The sequence below is a fragment of the Neomonachus schauinslandi genome, chromosome 4, assembly GCF_002201575.2.
Source record: "Neomonachus schauinslandi chromosome 4, ASM220157v2, whole genome shotgun sequence".
Taxonomy (NCBI): domain Eukaryota; kingdom Metazoa; phylum Chordata; class Mammalia; order Carnivora; family Phocidae; genus Neomonachus; species Neomonachus schauinslandi.
In genome coordinates this window covers 103,691,459-103,704,765 of record NC_058406.1, presented here as the reverse complement: position 1 = coordinate 103,704,765, position 13,307 = coordinate 103,691,459, and the positions used below count along the sequence as shown (strand labels likewise).

At 44.3% G+C, this 13,307-nt stretch overlaps 1 protein-coding gene across 2 annotated transcripts in view; it reads left to right on the top strand.

Moving 5' to 3' along the window:
- Positions 1-7,130: 7,130 nt before the first annotated feature.
- Positions 7,131-13,307, top strand: part of THEM4 (thioesterase superfamily member 4) — a 34,778-nt gene continuing 28,601 nt past the window's right edge. For both annotated transcript variants that reach the window (XM_021687999.1, XM_021688000.1), the window contains exon 1: positions 7,131-7,437. In XM_021687999.1, the coding sequence (XP_021543674.1) occupies positions 7,339-7,437 (99 nt within the window). In that variant the 5' untranslated portion in view covers positions 7,131-7,338. The remainder of the gene's footprint in view (positions 7,438-13,307) is intronic.

Below are 13,307 nucleotides of genomic sequence, written 5' to 3'. Positions count from 1 at the left end.
CTGCCCTAAAGGAAAAACAAATGGTTAACTGATAGAGATCACAGTCTTGGAGGACAGGAATCTCCCTCAGTTTACAAGTGTCCTAGTGATTTACAAGGAAGAAGCTTTCTTATCAATAACCTAACTTCCAGAGACCCATAACTCAGTTTCCTGAAGCCCTAACATCACCCTCCCCTACATGAAATTGAGGGAGGCTGAGGCAGAAGGAAATGTAAATAAAATTGAATTTCTTTTGAACCTGAAGCCCGTTGACAAGGACGTGTGATAGGAGGAATGTAACATTTCTCCAGAAAACTCCCAACTGTCTTCATATTAGTTCCTCATTAGAGGGAAAAACAACCTTGGCTTGACAATAACCAGGCCTCCAGTATCCTGAGAGTCTTTAGCATATGATAGTCCTTCTGGAGACCCCTTTGTCCTCACCTCCCCAACTCCTGAGTATATAATCAGCCTCTCCTCAAGACCACAGGGCAGCAGCTCTTTCTGCCCATGGGTCCTGTCCCCGTGCTTTAATAAAACCACCTTTTTGCACCAGCGGCATCTTAAAAACTCTTTCTTGGTCATTGGCTCCGGACCTCACTTACATTCTAAAACTTCATCAGTAGTACATTACCGCAAGGTTCTTACAGTGTACATGCAGTGGTATAATGTCACTTGAAAGCAGAAAATGATAAGTTAAACTCTAAATATAGACTGTAAGTACAAACTCTTAAGAAGAAATAAACAGAACAGCCCTGCATCTATTAGAGAAATTCAGTGTGTAGTTAAAAGCCTTCCCACAAAGTAAACCCCATGTCCAGTTGGCTTCACTAGTGAATTCTATCAAACATTTAAGGATTAAAAAAAGCCAATTCTACACAAACTCTTCCAGAAAATTTAAGAGAAAGGAAAACTTCCCAACTCATTCCATGAGGCCATTCTTACCCTTAATATTACAACCAGGAAAAGATATTATAAGAAAAGCACAGACCAAAATACCTCATGTGGTTTTATCCCAGGAAAGCAAAATTAGTTTCACATTCAGAACTCGACTGGTGTTGTAACTGTGTGGTGATGGAGGTTAACTAGACTCATTATGGTGATCATTTCATAATATATACCAATTATCGCTTCATGTTGTACCTCTAAAACTAATATAGTGTTATACATGGGCTACGTCTCCAAAAAAAAACAAAAAACACGAAAGGCATGCCTGGCTGGAGCGTGAGTGGAGCGTGCAACTCTTGATCTCGGGGTTGTGAGTTTGAGCCCCACGTTGGGTGTAGAGATGACTTAAAAATAAAATCTTAGAAATAAAATGAAAAAGAATCATGCTTTAACCCTTTTCTCCTTTTCCTCCATTATGAGTGAAAAAGAAGAGTGTCTGATTTCAAAATTACTCAGAAAGCCAAGCTGTGAGCTGAGGATCCACCACAGATGACAGAATTGCTTGGAGGTAATGCCCTAAACTGAGGCCTCTGGGCATTTGAAAGAACCGAGGGCCACCGTAGACAACATGCAGAGAAGCCAGCCAGGAACCACAGCCAAGTGCTTCAGCCACCAGGGTAATGGGGCAATAGTCTTCTAAAGCTGGATGTGGGGAAGGTACTAAGTTTCCATTTTCAAATGTCATCTAGGCATTCAATGCTTGTTTCTTGCTATTTGTGAGATGCTTTCCTGGGAGGAGTTTGTAGTAAGAGTGGCAGGAAATGGACTAAGCAGAACACGTCTGTTGTGCATTTCAGATATTCCCAGGAGTGCTGAAAAGGCATGGAGACTGGAAACAGGCCAAAAAGGCGATAGATATCACATGAAATCAATTGCCTGCAGTACTCATGAATTAAGTCTTACATGTATTTTGTACACAATAATAGCTAATATTTAATAGGCATTTGCTTTGTTTCCAGGACTTTTTATGTATTGTCTCATTTAATCCTTCCTGCAACTCTAGAAAGTAATCTCAATTTCACAAATCAGGAAATTGAGGCACAGAGTAGTTAAATAAATAACTTGCCCAAGGCCACACATATTGTGTCAAAGACAGGATTCGGATCCAGATGTTTGATTCTGGAATCCACACCTGCACTTTTTTTAAAGATTTATTTATTTATTTTAGACAGAGTGAAAGAGCGAGAGAAAGAGCACAAGCAGGAAGGGCAGAAGCAGAGGAAGAGAGACTCCCAAGTCGACTCCGTACTGAGTACGGAGCCAGACGTGGGGCTGGATCTCACAACCCTGAAATCACAACCCAAGCTGAAACCAAGAGCTGGACCCTCAACCTACTGTGCCACCCAGGCACCCCCCACACCTGCATTTTTAATCATGACACACACTATCTTTCATATGACATATGTATATACATATTCATATGACATATACATGCCTATCCTGCATTTCAGTTTCCACATATGCACATGTTTTTTATTTTATCTATTTCTTTATTTGAAACCACCTACACTTATACAGATTTTGTTTATCAAGAACTGAGTCCTATTTTGATCTGAATTATTTATACATAATTTCCCTTTTGAGCACGAGTCTCAGTTACATCTCTAAACTTTATTTTAGCAAACATAAAGACACCTGGCACTGGTCTCTTCCACATATTTAGTCTTGAAATGCTGTTGTTCTTCCTCTACAAATCATGTGTTTACCTCTATGTAATCTCTGCTGTGAAGAATAGATTCACATGTAGAGATCATTAGAAATACATGGTCAGAGGACAAAGAAAAAAATCAGTGTAATTCATGATATGAAACAAATTTTATTTTACTTATTTTTTTTTGTTTTATTTATTTATTTGAGAGACAGAAAGAGAGCATGCATGGCTGGGGGGCGGGTAGGGGCAGAAGGAGAGGGAGAAACTCAAGCAGACTCTGCACTGACAGCACAGCCCAAAGTGGGCCCCAAACCCATGACCCCAAGATCACTACCCAAGCCGAAACCAAGAGTTGGAGGCTCAACCAACTGCACCACCCAGGCACCCCGGTATGAAACAAACAAACAAACAAAACCTAATCATCTCAATATGTAGAAAAAGCATTTGATTAAATCCAACACCCATTAACAGAAACTCTTAGCCAACTAGGAATAGGAGGGACTTCTCCACCTGTTAAAGAGCATCTACAAAAACCCTCCAGTTAAGATCATACTTAATGGTGAAAGACTGAATACTTTCCCCCTAAGATCAGCAATAAGACAAGGATGTCTGTTTTCATCACTACTATTTAATATTGTACTGGAGATTCTAGCCAGTGCAATAAGGCAAAAAAAGAAATAAAAGCTGTATGGATAGTAAAAAAGAAGTAAAAGTATTTACAGATAACATCTTCATCTATGTAGAAAATGTAAGGAATCTATTAAGAAATTACTAGAACTAACCAATGAGTTTAGCAAGTTTGTAGATATAAGATGAATATATAAAAAGTAACTGTATTTCTTTTTTTAAAAGATTTATTTATTTTACAGAGAGAGAAAGAAAAGACAGTGTGTGTGTGAGTGGGGAGAGGGGCAGAGGGAGAGGAAAACAGAAGGAGACTCCTGGCTGAGTGCAGAGCTCTAAACAGGGCCGGATCCCAAGGCCCTGAGATCATGACCTGAAATCGAGTCAGACGCTCAACACACTGAGCCACCCAGGCACCCCTAAAAAGTAACTGTATTTCCATATACTAGCAGTGAACAATCAAGGATTGAGATAAAAAATATTTATAATAACATCATACATATGAAATACTTAAAGATAAATTCGGGCATACCTCAGGATATTGTAGGTTGGGTTCCAAACCATCACAATAAAGCAAATATCACAATAAAGCAAGTCAAATGCTGTTTTTTGGTATCCCAGTGCATATAAAAGTTAGGTTTACACTACACTGTAGTCTATTAAGGATTTTATTTATTTATTTATTTATTTGACAGAGAGAGACACAGCGAGAGAGGGAACACAAGCAGGGGGAGTGGGAGAGGGAGAAGCAGGCTTCCCGCTGAGCAGGGAGCCCAATGCGGGGCTTGATCCCAGGACCCTGAGATCATGACCCAAGCCAAAGGCAGATGCCTAATGATTGAGCCACCCAGGCGACCTTACACTGTAGTTTATTAAATGTGCAATAACATTATGTCTAAAAAAGCAATGTACATAACTTAAAAATACTGTATTGCGGGGCGCCTGGGTGGCTCAGTCGTTAAGCGTCTGCCTTCAGCTCAGGTCATGATTCCAGGTCCTGGGATAGAGCCCCGAATCGGGCTCCCTGCTGGGTGGGAAGCCTGCCTCTCCCTCTCCCACTCCCCCTGCTTGTATTCCCTCTCTCGCTGTGTCTCTCTGTCAAATAAATAAATAATCTTTAAAAAAAAAATACTGTATTGCTAAACAATGCTAACCATCTTCTGAGCACTCAGCAAGTCATAATCACTGATTACAGATCACCATGACAAATATAGTAATAATGAAAAAGTTTGAAATATTGAAGAAATACCAAAATGTGACACAGAGACATGAAGTGAGCAAATACTGTTGGAAAAATGGCACCAATAGACTTGCTCCATGTAGGGTTGCCGCAAATCTTCAATTTGTAAAAACACAGATCTGCAAAGCACAATAAAGAGAATCACACAAAAACAAGGTATGTCTGTATGGCAAAAGATGTACAAGACCTATATCACAAAACATTGTTGAGAGACATTACATATGATTTAAATACATGGGAAGATATAACTTGTTCATAAGAAGACTTGTAGATGAAATACAACTTTCATGAGCAGACTCCATTTGCTGAGATGTCAATTCAAAATCCCAGCAATTTCTTTGTAGATATTGACAAGCTGATTCTAAAGTTCCTATGGAAAGTCAAAATATCTAGAATAGCCAAAACAACTTTGAAAAAGAAATTCAAAGTTGAAAATAATTTCAAGCCACAGGAAGACAGACAGTATGGGATTAGCATCAAGAAAGATTAACCTAGGGGCGCCTGGGTGGCTCAGTCGTTAAGCGTCTGCCTTCGGCTCAGGTCGTGATCCTAGGGTCCTGGGATCGAGCCCCGCATCGGGCTCTCTGTTCAGCAGGGAGCCTGCTTCTCCCTCTCCCTCTGCCTGCTGCTCCCCCTGCTTGTGCTCTCTCTCTCTGTCAAATAAATAAAATCTTTAAAAAAAAAAAAGAAAGATTAACCTAACATACAGAATACAGAGTCCAGCAATAGACCAAACATATATGGATAACCAGTTTTTGACCCAGGTGAAAAGACAATTGAACGGAGAAAAGAGAGCCTTTCAACAAAGGGTGCTGGAATAATTGGAAATTAGTTTCATGGATACTAATTGCCCACAAAAAAAAAGTAGAAGGGGGCTCTCTGAACTTAGCGCCAAGCCCAAAGCCAAGTTTATTTATCTCTGATATATCTTTCCTGATAATGGTCCCTCCCGTTCCACCTTTACTATGTGAGTGGTGACAGACGTGTATTGTTGGGAAAATATCATGTAATGAATGATGTGCCGGGTGTAAGCAATTTTAGTAACCTATTATGCTAGTAACCCTTAGGGTTTTAAGACTTCAATTCAGGATGGACTAATGGTATATTGGTAAATGTTTTAAAAAAAGGAGAGAGAAGGCCCTCATTTGCAGTATCTGAGTGAATACTCCCATGCAGTGGATTTCAAGCCGCCAGGTGATGTGACTTAAAGAGGATGTTGGGAAGACATGAGCCTACTATTCCCACCACACAAATACGATAAACGTAAATAACCCCAAGAGCACAGACAGTACTAAAACGTAGTAATTAGGAAGTTACAGATTTTAGTATCAAACACCTTTGTTTTTAATACAATTTATTCAATTGTAAGTTGACATAATTTTTTTAAAATATTTTATTTAGAGTGAGTGCACAAGCATGAGGGAGGGGCAGAGGGAGAAGCAGACTCAGAGCTGGGCAGGGAGTCCAATGTGGGGCTCCATCCCAGGACCCTGAGATCTTGACCTGAGCTCAAGGCAGCCGCTTAAGTGACTGAGCCACTCAGGCCCCATGACATAATTTAAATTTTAATAATAGCAGTACTTAAGGACTGGCTAGCCAAATTCTTAATTATTTTTATTTGAGAGACAGAGAAAGAGCACAAGCGGGGCGGGGGAGAAGCAGAGGGAGAGGGAGAAGCAGGTCCCCACTGAGCAGCGAGCCCCATGCGGGGCTCCATCCAAGGACCCTGGGACCAGGACCCCAGCAGAAGGCAGACACCCAACCGACTGAGCTACCCAGAACCCACAAATTCTGAATTTTTAAGTCTGCTCCCATGAGCTTGTAGGAGCCAGCTCCAGCACACCACTGGCCTGGAACAGTTTCTTTTTCTTTCTTTTTTTTAAGATTTTATTTATTGGAGAGAGAGAGAGAGCGCGCGCGCGAGGGCGGGAGAGCACCGGAGAGCGCAAGCAGGGGGGAGGGGCCGAGGGAGAAGTAGGCTCCGCTGAGCAGGGAGCCCCAGGGGCAGGGTGGATGCCAGGACCCCTCATGACCTGAGCTAAAGGCAGACGTTTCAAGGACTGAGCCGCCCAGGCGCCCCTGGGGGCAGTTTCCTGAGGGAAGTACAAGGTAACTTCTGGTTAACTTCTACTTCGTGACTCCCACTGAAAGGGAAAATCCTGTTGCGCACTTTTTAGTATTCTCAAACAGATGAAGAAAGAGAGGCCAGGTGCAGAGAGTCTCTACAAAGTGTTAGGTTGTGGAGGGGAGTTTGAGCTCAGGCCCGTCTCCAAAGCTAGAGATGAACACATCCTTCAAGTGCTCCTACGAGTTCTTTTTGAAAAACAGCATGATTCAGAGGACTTATAGCTCGGCCCGGGGCTTTAAGGGGGCGGGAGAGGAGGGGCAGCGGAAGAGGCAGAAAAGGAGCATTTTAAGCGTATAAATGCACTTAGGAGGCGGAAGGCTCTGTACAAATCAATACCAACCCGATCCCAGGGAAATGTCCGTGGCCTACAAGAAACAACGAGCGTGCGCGCTCCCACCGCCCGAGGGCCTTTTGTCTTCTCCGGAAGGGACTTCATGGTTACACGCCCAGAATTCGGCTGCGCCGGCCGGGAGGACCGGGGGCGGGGGGCGCGGCAACCGCGGGCGAGCCGGGGCTGGTCCTCCCGACCTCCCCGCTTCCCGGGCCTCGCTCCCCTTCCCCTACAGCCGGCAGTGGCGGGGGTGAGGTTACAGTAGTTGGGCCGGAGGATCTGGCGCGGGCACAAACTCTGTCGAGACCTAAGGCCTCCGCCCCGCCCGCCTCACGCCGCGCCCCCTGGGTCACGTGGCCCGTCGGTGACTGGGAAGAGCCGGCGAGCCGGCGGACCCCGCAGCTGTGTCTGCCGGAGCCCTGCGCGCCCTCGGAGCCATGCTGCGGAGCTGCGCCTCACGACTGCGCACGCCCGGGGCCCTGCGCGGCAGGTTGGGAGGTGCGCCCCCGCCGGCGAGGGACTCGCGGCCGCCGCCTGTGAGTCCGGGAGCCGGGCGTCGGGAGCGGGCGGCTGGGCCAGGCTCTGTCTGGGGGGAGCCGGTGAGGATGGCCGCGCTGAACTGTGGATCCTCAACCCGCTGGCCGCAGAGTAAAAGCTAACGTCAGCGCCGAACGTCGGTGTTAGCGGGGTCGCTTTCAGTCCTGAGGTCCAAAGGCGGAGAGGGACAGGAAGGGGACACGGGCCTGAAGCAGCGTGCGGGATGCTGGTCTCTGGTCAGCAAGTCGGGGAATATCGCTGCGACTGAGACCAGTTGGGTCGTGGTTTGGGCAAGGTCACACACAGGCACGTGGTGGAGTTGGGGTCTGACCTAGGCAGTAACCGCTCCTGACCTTTACGGTAGTATGATCGCGAGAAGAGCGGTGTCTCTTCCTAGGGTTTCACCCAGATTATCTCTGCCCAACGGATAACTAACTGTACCACTTTCTCAAATTCAAAGGCTGTTGTAAGAGTAGAATGAGGTAACGTTGAACGCGCTGCCTGGCGTTAATACTAAATAAATAATGCTTGTTCTTATATCCCTATGTTTTGCTTCACTGAAGTATTCAATTATTATTAATTAAACCCCAACAATATGTAAGACATTGGTCTCTGATGATACAAAGATGAGTAAGAAAACCCTTTCTCTCAAGGAGCTCACAATCTAGTTGGGAAGAAAAGGATGAAATTGCAAAATTAAAACACTGTATGTTGTCATGAAGTTCTAAGGGAACCTAGAGGGAGGGAACAGTTCCCTACTGAGCAAGAACTGCAAGCTCTTAGACCTTTCTTTTAAAGAATAATGTGTGCAGACTGGTTATTAATCCTATACCACCTTTCACCTTGGAAAAGAAAACGTCCTGTGCTCCTCTCGCAACAACAAAGATAATTTGTTTCTTTAATTATATGTTGATGCCTTGTAATCTGTGTTGAGAATATTTAACAGTAGTACTTACAGGCTTTGTAAGTCGTTTTTTTTTTGGTTCAGTAACTTAATCTTAAAAGGAAATATATTAAAAAGGAGGCATAACTTTAGTTAACAAGTCCCACTTGAAAAATATATAACCAAAGATCAAGCCCTCTATAGAGGGCTAGAAAAGGTAATGATATCCCTAACATTTATCCCTCGGTACACAGTCTGTGCTGGGAATTTTTTTTTTTTTTAAGATTTTATTTATTCATTTGAGACACAGATACAGAGAGAGCATGAGCAGAGGGAGAAGGGAGAAGCAGGCTCCCCGCAGAGCCATGAGTCAGGCGGGGGTGGTGCGGTGGGGGGGGGAGCGGAGCTCTCCATCCAGGGAGCCGAAGGCAGACGCGTAACCATCTGAGCCACCCTGGCGCCCCTGTGCTGGGAATTTCCAAGTGCCCTTACGTCAAGTATCTCTTAGTTCCTACCCTCTTGAACTGAAACTTTCATTATTTTTTTCTCACAACATCAGTGTTCATCTGAGGTCCTAGGATCTACATGCCTCTTAACTAAAATTAGAGATCCAGGGGCACCTGGGTGGCTCAGTCGTTAAGCATCTGCCTTTGGCTCAGGTCGTGTTCCCAGGGTCCTGGGATCGAGCCCCACATCGGGCTCCCTGCTCCGTGGGAAGCCTGCTTCTCCCTCTCCCACTCCCCCTGCTTGTGTTCCCTCTCTCACTGTCTCTCTCTCTGTCAAATAAATAAAATCTCAAAAAAGAAAAAAAAAACTTAAAAAAATAAAATAAAATTATAGATCCACTCCTCCTCTTCCCCCTCCTAACACAAACAGTAACAAGAACCTCCTTTCTTCTTTCAACCCCGGTCTGCAAAGCTACAATTCTGGAATCATCCAAGGCTCTCCTATTTCTGTTTCCCTATGATCAGTCTCTCTCCACATCCCTTGATCCCAGTATCCTAAAAGTCTCTTAAATCTTTTTTTTTCTTCATTTCTTTCTGCCTAGTTCAGCTTTTTTTGTTGTTGTTAAAGATTTTATTTATTTATTTGACAGAGAAAGAGAGCACAAGCCCAGGAAGCAGCAGGCAGAGGGAGAGGGAGAAGCAGGCTCCCCACTGAACAGAGAGAGTCCCATGCGGGGCTCAATCCCAGAACCCTGGGATCATGACCTGAGCCGAAGGCAGTTGTTTAACTGACTGAGCCACCCAGGTGCCCCGTACCTAGTTCAGCTTCTAACCATATCTCATCTGGATCTTTGCAACAGTTTTAACTGCTTTCCCTGCGATTCCCCTCACCTTTCAATTCATCCTTTACACCAGAGCAAGGTTTCTAAAACCTAAGTTCATGTTACTTCTTTGCTTAAAATTCCATAAGGCTCCCCATAGTGGAAAAAAGTATTTTATCATTCATATACCACCTTCATGGTTTTTTAAAGACTGCCTTTCTTTAATGAGTTTCATCCTAAGGAATAACATTTGTGAGATCACCAAGTGTGATGTGTTATTTATGTCCTTTGGTATTATGTATTTAAAAATACATATGCTGTAGTCCTTGTGCTACCTAAAATCATCTTTCATTTTGGTGTTTGGAAACTTTGACCTAGCAGATGAAATCTAAGCCCTGTGTTAAGGCCAAAGAGGCTCGATGGTGTGTTCCCCTTCTTCTTTGCCATCCACATCTGGCTGCTACTCTCATTGCACCTTACGTCCATGAAGACTGAAATCCTGCAGTTCTTCCCTATCATGTCAAACAGTTGTGTCACCTCTCTGTGCCTTTGCTTGGTGTAGCCCTCCCATTCTCTCCTTAGTGAACTTTTTATCCTTTAGAAATCACTCCATCAGTCCTCATCTTTTTGAAGTTTTCCCTGAATGTCACTCCTGTGTCTTTTTGTACTTCTGTTACGGTATTTTTCACACCTGAGGCTGCCAGCACTTGAGGGCAGGGCCGAAGTCGTCTCTGTCTTAACCAGTTCCTGGCACAGAACCAGGCATATAGCAGATTTTAAAAAGTTCACTGCGTTTAAGTGAATCCCACACTTCAAAGTTAAAATCCGGTAGGAGAGCCCACAGCCAAGGGAGTCATTCTAGTTCCTAAAAGTCTTCAGTTGTCTCTGGGGTGCCTGGGTGGCTCAGTCATTAGGCCTCTGCCTTCGGCTCAGGTCATGATCCCAAGTTCCTGGGATCAAGCCCCACATTGGGCTCCCTGCTCAGCGGGAAGTCTGCTTCTCCCTCTCCCACTCCCCCTGTTTGTGTTCCCTCTCTCGCTGTGTCTCTCTCTGTCAAATAAATAAATAAAATCTTTAAACGAAAGTCTTCAATTATCTCTATCACCCTGGTCCATAAAAAGATGCTGGAACTGATCCATCCTAGAGTTGCCTATTTAAATAAGACCTATGGATGAGCCAAATCCTACACATTCTGTTCTACCTCTCAACTGGCATGTATTGCTCAGTGCATATTTATCTGTGACTACTTGTGTTTATTTCCAGAATTCATGTACTTTAAAAGCCACATGATTGAGACTGGATTCTAAGGAAATAATCCAAAATAGAGAAAAGGCTATATTCATAATTTTCCAATGAACATTTTTATTTAGAGCAGCAAAGGATTAGAAACACTTTAAATGCCTAACTTAGGGGCGCCTGGGTGGCTCAGTCGTTAAGCGTCTACCTTCAGCTCAGGTCATGATCCCAGGGTCCTGGGATTGAGCCCCATATCAGGCTCCCCACTCCGTGGGAAGCCTGCTTCTCCCTCTCCCACTCCCCCTGCTTGTGTTCCCTCTCTCACTGTGTCTCTCTCTGTCAAATAAATAAATAAAATCTTTTTAAAAAAATGTTTAAAAAAAAAATAAATGCCTAACTTAACTGGTTAGGTAAATTATAGTAAATGAGTCTAAAGGACTATTTTTCTGCTGTTGAAAATGGTGATAATTGAGATTAAGGACATGAAAAAGTGGGCACTAAATAATTTTAAGTGGTGAGGCAGGAAGAAAAAATAACATTTCTTACTGAAATTACAAGTGTATTAAGAAAGATTACATTTAGGGGCACCTGGGTGACTCAGTTGATTAAGCAACCAACTCCTGATTTCAGGTCAAGATCTCAGGGTCATGCTCTGTGTCAGGCTCCATGCTCAGCTCAGCAGAAGGTCTGCTTGAGAGTCTCTTTCCCTTTTCCTTCCCATCTGCTCCTCCCCTGCCAGCACACCTGCTCTGTCTCCTAAATAAATGAGAGAAAGATCACATTTAAGATAAGTTGGTAGAAAGACATCAACATTTATCATTGTTTGCTTTTATTTTTGAGAGAGAGCGCGTTCTGATGAGCATGAGTGGGGGCAAGGGCAGAGGGAGCCTGCTTCGGCTGGATGGGATCATGACCTGAGCCAAAGACAGACACTTAGCCAACTGAGCCACCCAGGCACCCATAAATTGTTTTTTCCTTTCTTTCCCAAATTTTCTAAACTGGGTTCTAAAGAGATAGTGAATCCAAAACCATAGGAAAAAAACAAAGGTACAAATCCTGGGTTAGGGAGTGGAGCAGTCTCGACCCTGCTCACATTTCCCCTCATGAAGTTGATACTTCCTTCTGTTCAGTCAAGGAGTTGTTAATTCTGTGGAGTTTTTGAGACAGGCTGCCTATATTCTCAACCATCAGGCCAGAATCAGAGCCGGCCAGATCAGAGCCAGCCGAGGTGTCAGCATGTCAGTGGAAGGCTGGTTGGCTGGTTCTTCCATCACAGCACAGCCTTGCTGTTTTTGTATCGGGGTGTGGTCCATGATGAGGGAGCAGAAGGATGGCTGAAGACGGAGCATAAACTGACACCCTGCAACCTCTCCCCCCCTCCCCCCCCACTCCTGGTGGGACATGGACATGTGTGACATTCTTCCAGGAATCTCCCAACTATCTTAATGTTAACGCCTCGGTAGAAGGGAAAAACAACCTTGACAATGGCAAGGCCTCGGGTATCTTGTAGGTCCTCTTTGGTATCTTGTAGGTCCTCTTTGGTATCTTGTAGGTCCTCTTTAGCATGTGAAAGTTCTTTTGAAACCTCCCTTTTTTCTTACCTCCCCCAACCCAGTAGTGTATAATCAGCCACCCCTCACAACCGCAGTGCAGCAGCTCTTTCTGCTTATGGCTCCTGTCCCCGTGCTTTAATATAAAATCACCTTTTTGCACCATAGACTTCTCAAGAATTCTTTCTTGGCCATCGGCTTCGAACCCTAGTAACGTCTTTCCTACATCAGTCCAAGTGTTGTAGATACATTGAATCTGAATTAACAAGGGTGACTGGAAGTGGAATGCCATAGTTGATAGCTTCTGTGATTTTAAATATTCCAAGATTTCTGCTGAAGCCAAAAAAAAAAAGATCCCTCCCCCCCAAAAAACTTTTTCCTTTCCAGTGCCTATGGCCATTTGCTTTGTCCTCCTTCTAAGTCACCCTTTGTCCCCCTCCAGGGTCTCTGCACCATTCCACTTGCTGCCTGGGCATGAGTGGTAGCATTGCTCAGTGCTGCAGAGAAATAGCATAGTAACCATGGCTTCCACGGTTCCATGGCTTCTAGGAAGCCATGGTTACTATGACACCAAGCACCTGCCCCCCCCCCCAACTTCCTCCTCCTCTTTATATTCTCTTTCTTGGTAATTGGCTCTGTCACTCACCATGTTGCATAATTCAGAAACCTGGGGTTGGTGTTTATATTTTTACTCTTCCCTTACTCTTTATCTGCTTCATACAGTCATAATTTTCACTTGGGTTACCTCTAAAAGCCTCGACACAGGGTCCTCACATCCAGTGTTGTCCCTCCCACTATCTTTCTTATGATGGTCAGATCAGATCTTGTCATTTCCCTATTGAAATCCCTCTGGGAACAACTGCAGATACAGACCGGTTCAGGCCAACTAGCTTAGTATGGAAGTTCTCCCAGCCAAGCCCTTGTCTGCATCTC